This window comes from Salvelinus sp. IW2-2015, linkage group LG4q.1:29 (genome assembly GCF_002910315.2).
Source record: "Salvelinus sp. IW2-2015 linkage group LG4q.1:29, ASM291031v2, whole genome shotgun sequence".
Lineage (NCBI taxonomy): Eukaryota > Metazoa > Chordata > Actinopteri > Salmoniformes > Salmonidae > Salvelinus > Salvelinus sp. IW2-2015.
In genome coordinates, this window is record NC_036842.1 from 28,251,713 (window position 1) to 28,261,509 (window position 9,797).

General features: G+C 42.4%; 1 protein-coding gene across 1 annotated transcript in view; it reads left to right on the forward strand.

The window, feature by feature from the left end:
* Positions 1-9,797, forward strand: part of LOC111960876 (neuropeptide Y receptor type 4) — a 33,899-nt gene that overhangs the window by 2,068 nt on the left and 22,034 nt on the right. The window contains 4 exon segments of the mRNA XM_070442755.1: positions 1-48; positions 51-140; positions 7,814-7,964; positions 8,490-8,706. Coding sequence (XP_070298856.1) covers positions 1-48; positions 51-140; positions 7,814-7,964; positions 8,490-8,706 — 506 coding nt within the window.

Genomic DNA, 9,797 nt, shown 5'->3' on the forward strand with positions numbered 1-9,797 from the left:
CCCCAGCAGCAGGCCCTCCACCCGCCGTAGCGTCCTCGACCTGGTTGGTCGCTGCTTCATATCACTCCCGTCCCTGTCCACAACATTCTTGTGCAACACGACAACCCCTCCGAGAACTCACCTCCGCCTGCCAAACCCTTCCAGGGAGGTCTAGTGTGTGTGTGTTGTGTTGTGCTGTGTGTCGTTGGTTGTTGGTGTGTGTGTGAGTGTGGGTGTGGGTGGTGTTGTGTGTGTGTGGTCGGTGTGGTGGTGTGGTGTGTGTTGTGTGTGTGGGATTCATCCAAATTCACTCCTCAGGCTATCCTACTCTGAGTTTTCATTGGAGCACTCTCTTCTGAGTGTGCTCGAGAACGCAGAACAAGTGATGAATTTACAAAGCGCTCTCTTTGATCTTTTAAATCTACTACATACTCATACTCTCTACATCTCCATACTCACAAATCTCTCTCTCTCTCTGCTCTCATCGCTCATCTCATCTCTCTCATCTCTACTCATCTCATCGTCTCGTACTTCTCTCTCTCTAGCTCATCTCCTCATAACACTCTCTCTCTCAAATCTCTCCTACTAACTGCCTCCTCATCTCTCTCTCACCTCAATCTACGACTCTAAACATCTCAATCTTCTCTTCACTCAAATCTCTCTCTCTCTCTCTCATACAATTCAATTCAAAAATTTCAAATTACAATTAAGGGCATTTATTGGCATAAAAAAACATGTTAAACATTATGTTACATTGCCGCAAACCAAGTGAAAAATTAGATATAAATAAAAACACAAAGTAGAAATAAAAACAATAAAAAGATGATACAGAAAAAAACATTACACTCACAGAAGTCCCAGTGAATAAAGACATTTCAATCATTTATGTGCAATAAGTGTGAAATGATACAAAAAAAGGGAAATATTAATATGAAACAAAAATAGGGTTGTATATGCACACTGGTGTCTAGATCCTCACCTAGTTGCACTTTTTTGGTGGCAAACAGGTGGACAATATTCTTGCTGCCTGTGAGATGCATCCAAACGCTGATGATTATTTCATCCAATCATAGAATGGAGTTTAATCATTAATGGGTTTGTTATTCGAATTCTCTTGTGCTGGTCTGTGTAATCTGAAGGAAAATACTGACATCTCAGTAACTATGGTCATACAATTTGGCAGGAAATTATAGGAGTGAACGGCTCGTGTATATCCACCTAAATTCTGTGTGGCAGTGTGCACATAGCTGTCTTTCTCTTGAAAGACCATGGTCCTGCTATTACTGGCGCATTCTCAATAGCCAGTGCTATTCTCACTGAGTCCTGTCTACATAGTCAAGAAGCCTTTCTGTAAACTTTTTAGGATAAGGGGTCCAGCATCTTTGTAAATTGGACTGCAAAAGCAAGGCCCAAAGTAAACTGATGCTACTCAGGCCGCAGAAGCTAGGATATGCATAATATTGGTAGATTTGGATAGAAATCTCTAAAAGTTCCACAAACAAGCTTAAAAATAACGTATCGCTGAGAGTTAAAATAACAGAACTGAATGCACGGCGAAGAGATCCTGAAGGAAAATCCAATATCAGGCAAGTTCTACTATTTTTAAAATGCGTAGTTTTCTCACACATGAACAGCTGATCGCGACCAATATAACTGGTTAGGACCCCAGATTGCGAATGTCCCTATGGCTTCCAAACTAAGCTCGCGTAAATACCTTTAGACTATTGTTTCAGCGCGGCTTAATAATTACTGAAAATAGGGAGAAATGAAGGCAGTTTCAATGAGAACCAGTGGAAAGTCCCAACCTGTTTGGTGCGCAATCCCAAGACACTTCAACTGTGAGAGAACGGAATCTAAAACAAAAATCCCCGAAAATCCAACATTGTATGATTTTTAAGTAATTCATTTGCATTTTATTGCATGACATAGTATTTGATCACCTACCAACCAGTAGAATCCGGCTCTCACAGACCTGTACTAGTTTTTCTTTAAGAAGCCCTCCTGTTCTCACATCATTACCTGTATTAACAGCACCTGTTTGAACTCGTTACCTGTATAAAAGACCCCTGTCCACACACTCAAACAGACTCCAACCTCTCCACAAATGGCCAAGAAGACCAGAGAGCCTGTAGTAAAAGACAATCAGTAGTTAAATTGATAGACCTGCAACAAGCCTGGGATAGCAATACAGAGACAAAGGGCCAAGCAAGCTTGGTGAGAAAGGCAACAACTGCTTGGCGCAATTATTAGAAAATGGAAGAAGATTTCAAAGATTGACGGATCAAACCACCCTCAAGGTCTGGGGCTCCATGCAAGATCTACACCTCGATGAAGGACTATCCAATGAATCATGAGGAAGGGTAGGGATCAAGCCAGAGCTACACGCAGGACTACCTGGTCAATGACCTGAAGAGAGCTGGGACCACATCGGGCTACAAGAAAACATTATGTAACACAACTACGCCGTCATGGCATTAAAATAAAACTGCTCAAGCCAGCGCATGTACCAGGCCCGTCTGAAGTTTCCAATGACATCTGGTCATGCAATCCAGAGGAAGGAGATGGCAAGAGAAGTATCATGATGGGTACATGATGAGACAAAAATAGAGCTTTTTGGTTCTAAAAACTCACTCGCTGTGTCTGGAGAAGAAAAGGATTAGTTAACAACCCCAAAGAACACCATGCCCACAAACCGAACATGAAGCATGGAGATGAGAAACATCATAGTCTTTGGGGAATTGCTGTTCTGCAAAAAAGGGACAGGAACGAACTAATGCAACCGTATTAGTAGGGGAAGATGGATAGGCCAATGATATCGCAGAGATTTCTGCACAAAACAACTCCTTCCCTCAGTAAAGCATATGAAGATGGGTCGTGCTGGACTCTTCCAGCATAGCACAAACGACCCGAAACACCACAGCCAGAGCAATAAGAGTGGCTCCGCTAAGAAAGCATCTCAAGGTCCTGGAGTGGACCTAGCCAGTCTCCAGACCTGAACCCTAATAGAAAATCTATTGAGGGAAGCTAAAGTTCCCGTATTGCCCAGCGAACAGCCCCCGAAACCTGAAGATCTGGAGAAGGTCTGTATGGAGGAGTGGGCAAAATTCCTGCTGCACGTAGCACGTGAATGTGCAAACCTGGTCAAGAACACAGAAACGTATGAGGGGGGTCTCTGTAATTGCAAACAAAGGGTTTCGTGACCCAAATAATTTAATTCTCTTGCTTTCTAGTATCTATACATATTATGTCAATGCAATAAAATGCAAATTAATTACTTAAAAATCATGACAATGTGATTTCTGGATTTTGTTTCCCGTTCTTCACAGTGAAGTTACCTATATTAATAAATTACAGACCTCTAGAATTTCTAGCTCTAAAATGGGCAATCACTGATAAGTTCCATGATTATTTGTACTATGCTCCGACCTTCACTGTATACAGCGATAACAACCCGCTCAGCTACATTCTGTCTACTGCAAAACTGAACGCAACCACTTCCAGGTGGGTTTCAGAATTGGCTGATTTCCACTTTACAATAAAGTACAGGCCAGGCAGAGAGAACGGTGATGCAGATGCGTTGTCAAGGATGCCACTGGATGTAGAGTCACTGATGAGAGAATGTTCTGAGGAGCTTCCACCAGACACCATTGCCGCCARGATACAAGCAGTTGAGGTACAGAAAGAGGCTGTTGTACCTTGGTCACTTTCAGCTGCAGCTATGTCAGTGTCAGCTGAAGGTGAGACAACCACTGCAACAACCAGCTCGATCCCAAAAGATGGGATAAGAGAAGCACAAGAATCTGATCCGGTCATCCGTCCTGTGCTCAATTTCAAACTGTCTGGTTCTAAACCGCCAGTTAATAAAGAGCAAAAGGAATTCAGTCCAAAGACAAAGTGCCTATTCAGAGAATGGGACAAATTGACAATAGACAGTGATGGCATTCTGTACAGAATCACTACAGCCCGCAAGCGGTTAGTTCTACCAGAGCAGTACAAAGGTAAAGTGATGGAAGAGTTGCACAATAACATGGGACACCAAGGTACTGACCGCACTGTATCACTAGTACGTGACCGCTTCTTTTGGCCATATATGCAATCTGACATCGAGCACTATGTGACTAAAACTTGTAGCTGTGTCAAGCAGAAAAAGCCAGCCCATGAAACAAGAGCTCCTCTGACAAACATTGTGACAACACAGCCATTTGAACTGGTATGTATAGACTTGCTTCATCTCGACAGATGCAAAGGGGGATATGAGTACATCCTCGTGATTGTTGATCATTTTACACGTTTCACTCAAGCCTACGCCACCACATCAAAGTCAGGTAAAACTGCTGCAAATCTCATCTTCAATGACTTTGCCCTGAAGTTTGGGTTCCCATCCCGCATCCACCATGACCAAGGGGGAAAATTTGAAAATCAGTTGTTCCATCAGTTAAAGAAACTCAGTGGCATGGCGGGGTCCAGAACAACACCCTACCACCCGATGGGGAACGGTCAAGTGGAACGCATGAACAGAACATTGTTGCAAATGTTAAAGACACTAACTGAGACACAAAAGTCAAATTGGAAGGAGTCTCTGAACAAACTGGTTTATGCCTATAACTGCACCCGTTGCGAAGTGACTGGCTATTCACCATTTTATCTTCTGTTTGGGAGATCACCCAGGCTTCCAGTTGATATGCTCTTTGGATTGTGCACAGAGGCAGGTTCCAGTAACCATCGAGACTACGTGGAGAACTGGAAACGAGGGATGGAAGAAGCATACGCCATTGCAAATGAAAATGCTCAGAAAGCCGCTGAAAGAAGTAAGAAGTACTATGACACTTAAGTTAGGAGTTCAGTGCTACAGCCTGGCGAGCGAGTTCTGATTAAAAACCTGACACCGAGAGGAAGACCAGGCAAACTCCGTAACTATTGGGAAGATACAATTCACACAGTAGTGAGACAAATGGGTTCAGACCTGCCGATTTATGAATTGAGACCAGAAAAGGGTAGGGAACGCTCCAGGGTCCTGCACAGAAACCTGTTCATGTCCTGTGACCACTTACCTTTTGAGACACAACCAGAAATGACAAAAGTCAGAAAAAAAGGAGACATCAGCCTGCATCACATCCTCTAGATTCTGATGAAGACAGCGGGGATGAATATGACCTTCATCATGAGCCGCTACAGGTTCCCACATCTCCTACAGTACCTGAGGAGAGGAATGATGAACCAGCGAGAGAGTGGGAACACAGGCCCCCACCAGTGAAACAGACTGGTGCGGTGCCAGTCCCTGATACGCTACCAGCACAGCCTCTTGTTGAAAAGCGGCTGGAGGAGACAACAACAGTTAAAGACCTGCCTGCTGAGGAGATGAACTTGCCTGCTGAAAATCTGCCTGATGATCGTCCACCAAGTGCCTTTCCTTCATTAACTGATGCTGCTGAACCTGAGGAACCAGCCTGAGGAACCAGCTGCCACAAAGAGAGAGACACCCTCCAAGACGTATCACCTATGATCAGCTTGGTATCCCTTCCTGCTACAGTATCCAGCCACGGCCACAGTTGTTCCCTGTCTACTCTGCACCAGGACTGGTTCCATGGCTGCCATCACTACAGCAATGTTACTTTCAGCCACCTTACATGTATGGGCTTCAGCAAACATGAGGCTACAGAGTTGACATGTTTGACCATGGACTACTGACTGATTTCACAGACTGTCACAAGAGACAATTTGCAGACTATGCATTTAGATCATTAAAATTGATGGACTGTTGATCAATAGTATGAGAAAGGACTGTTTATGTTATACAGCTGGTCAACAGATATGGACTGTGAATAACTTGTTAGTTATATTTGAACTGTGACCCTTGACCTCTGCTCAAGTACTACCTTACAGAAGAGGATTTTCTAGGTCCAGTGCATACAGACTGTTGAAGAAGACAATGTTGGTAATGTTGGGACAACATTTATTTTGTCGGGGAGAGTGTGACAGGTTAAAGGAAATACTAATAGCCTGTTATGCATTAAAAATTATTAGTAAGTTCATAGTATGTGAGGATCTTAAAACATCTAAGGTTAAGAAGATCATGCATTCAGTACTAGTTGATAGAGATTGATAACATTTATATAATTGTGTTAAAATCCGTCAAGCGTACAATGGGTACGAATTGTGAGAGGAATGTGTAAACGTTATGTTGATTACTTTATTTTGTCATGGTTAAAAGTGTTAATCTGTGATCTACTAAATGCTCTTAATCTATGAGCCTGAGATCGATTGCTCTGGTCTCCACTGAAGGTCCCGGAGAAATTGCGGTCTTTTCTCATTGCACTAAAAGTTTCAATGAGTAAACAATACCGTACCACTCTCGTGATCATTTCTCCCCTTTTTCAGGTACGTTATTGATGATAAAAAAGAGTAATTTAAATGTAATAACTCGCTAACATGTCAAGAGTGTTTAAGGTGTGTCTTAGTAACATATTGAGAAGGTTAGTTAAGTTTGCAGAGAGTAATATGAGCCCTGCTCGGTTGCAGCGAAGAATAGCTTCGTACTGAGAGTAGCTGCCATTTTATGTCGATTGTGAATGAACATGTGCGTTGTTAATAAGATATTTTGCGGTGTTATTTGTATAATGGTTTTTCAAACACTTTATTGCCTGTTGATAAATTGAGTTATGGTTTACTGAGTTAAAGCTTTGTGCTTGACAGTTATATTGAAATTACTATCTGTTTCAGTGAATTACAGTGTATACTGTTGTGACTTGAATAAGCCTTGTACCCTACAAACCTATCTATTTCCTGTAGATCTGTTGTCCTGTAATGTGTTACTTTTGTAAAATGATTGCACTAAAAGTTTCAATGAGTAAACAATTCCGTACCACTCTCGTGATCATTTCTCCACTTTTTCAGGGGCGTAACAATGACTTTAACATCGACCACTCTCAGAATTCTCACTTCCTGTTTGGATTTCTTCTCAGGTGTTTGCCTGCCATATGAGTTCTGTTATACTCACAGACATAATTCAAACAGTTTTAGAAACTTCAGAGTGTTTTCTATCCAATAATAATAATAATATGCATATATTAGTAACTGGGACTGAGGAGCAGGCCGTTTATTATGGGCACCTTTCATCCAAGCTACTCAATACTGCCCCCTGCAGCCATAAGAAGTTAAAACAACCTGAGGATTGATTATAAACATCGTTTGACATGTTTCTACGAACTTTACGGATATTATTTGGAATTTCCGTCTGCCTCTTGTGACCGCATTTGAGCCATTGGATTACTGAACAAAACGCGCCAACAAAATTGAGGTTTTTGGATATAAAAAGAGACTTTATCGAACAAAATGAACATTTCTTGTGTAACTGGGAGTCTTGTGAGTGCAACCATATGAAGATCATCAAAGGTAAGTGATTAATTTTATTGCTATTTCTGACTTCCGTGACTAAACTACTTGGCTGCTAACTGTTTGTAATGTTTTGTGTGCTGAGCGCTGTCCTCAGATAATCGCATGGTTTGCTTTCGCCGTAAAGCCTTTTTGAAATCTGACACGGCGGCTGGATTAACAACAAGTTAAGCTTTATTTTGATGTATTGCACTTGTGATTTCATGAAAGTTAAATATTTATAGTAATTTAATTTTAATTTGGCGCTCTGCAATTTCACCGGAAGTTGTCGAAGTGGGACGCTACGTTTGGTCTCACTCTCTCTCTCTCTCTCCCTCTCTCTTGCTCTCTTTCACTCTCATTCTTTCCCTCCCTCTCTCTTGCTCTCCTTCTCTCCCACTCTCTCTCGCTCGCTCCCTCCCTCTCTCTCTCGCTCCCTCCCTCTCTCTCTCACTCTCTCTCCTCAGAGACCATGTGATCTGTTTGGAGAAATGGCCGACTGAAAGACACCGTCTGGCCTACACCACCTCCCTGCTGCTGTTCCAGTACTGCCTCCCTCTACTACTAGTGCTGCTCTGCTACCTCCGCATATTCCTACGCCTACGTCGACGCAGGTGACACACACACGCATGCACACACACATGCACACTCACGCCAGCACACAAGCACACACACACACATGCACTCATGCATGCTCGCAAGCACAGACAGACACACACACACACAAGACAGTCAAAGAATTGTCAGTGAAAAGTCAATAATAGTATGCCTACTCAGACGCAGGTAATACATCAGGACAGGAGTCAATGAATGGTAGTCAATGAGTGACCAATGATGAATAGGTGAATAAAAGAAATGAATGCGTGGAGTAATAGTCCAAGGATCATCAAAGAGGATAGACAATGAACAGTTAATGAGTAAATAGAAATGTTAATGAAATTAGTAAGTACCTGGTAAAGTATGGTTAAATCCCATCCATTAGTCCGTTCCGGTTGCCACCCATTGATCAAACAAAATTACAACAACAGTTACACAAAGAACAAATAAACAGACAAAGAAAACAGAAACAAAAGTAACTGGAAAAGTGTGGAATACTGTAAGTCCCATCTAAAGTCCTTTCCTGTGTTTTTCCCATCCAGGGACGTGGTGGAGCGGAGCCGGAAGGCCCGAGGAGCCCAGAGGATCAATGCTATGTTGGCGGCCATCGTTGCCGCCTTCGCCCTCTGCTGGCTGCCTCTCAACGTGTTCAACACGATATTCGACTGGGACCACCAGGCGCTGCCCGCCTGCCAGCATGATGCTGTGTTCTCCGCCTGCCACCTCACCGCCATGGCCTCCACCTGTGTCAATCCTGTGGTGAGTGTAGTGGAGTTTAGTTTAGGTTATTAGTATCCACATTAGCTCCTGCACATGCAGCAGCAACTCTTCCTGGGGTCCACATAAAACGTACAAATACATGACAAAGTGCAGAACAGTTATAGACAAGGACATGAAATAGAATTAATAATAATAATAACAAATAAACATAAACAAATTAAATAAATAAGAGTTATAAATTGGATAGACACTAAGAGAGAACAAAAATATTATTTACACACTATTCTTATATACATATTCATATTATTACACAGTGGGGCAAAAAAGTATTTAGTCAGCCACCAATTGTGCAAGTTCTCCCACTTAAAAAGATGAGAGAGGCCTGTAATTTTCATCATAGGTAAACTTCAACTATGACAGACAAAATGAGAGAAGAAAATCCAGAAAATCACATTGTAGGATTTTTAATGAATTTATTTGCAAATTATGGTGGAAAATAAGTATTTGGTCAATAACAAAAGTTTATCTCAATACTTTGTTATATACCCTTTGTTGGCAATGAAAAACCAAAAAAAAGAGGTCAAACGTTTTCTGTAAGTCTTCAACAAGGTTTCACACACTGTTGCTAGGTATTTTGGCCCATTCCTCCATGGAGATCTCTCTGAGCAGTGATGTTTTTGGGGCTGTTGCTGGGCAAACACGGACTTTCAACTCCCTCCAAAGATTTCTATGGGGTTGAGATCTGGAGACTGGCTAGGCCACTCCAGACCTTGAAATGCTTCTTACGAAGCTACTCCTTTGTTGCCCGGGCGGTGTATTTCGGGTCATTGTCATGCTGAAAGACCCAGCCACGTTTCCATCTTCAATGCCCTTGCTGATGGAAGGAGGTTTTCACTCAAAATCTCACGATACATGGCCCCATTCATTCTTTCCTTTACACGGATCAGACGTCCTGGTCCCTTTGCAGAAAAACAGCCCCAAAGCATGATGTTTCCACCCCCATGCTTCACAGTAGGTATGGTGTTCTTTGGATGCAACTCACATTCTTTGTCCTCCAAACACGACGAGTTGAGTTTTTTTACCAAAAAGTTCTATTTTGGTTTCATCTGACCATATGACATTCCCCAATC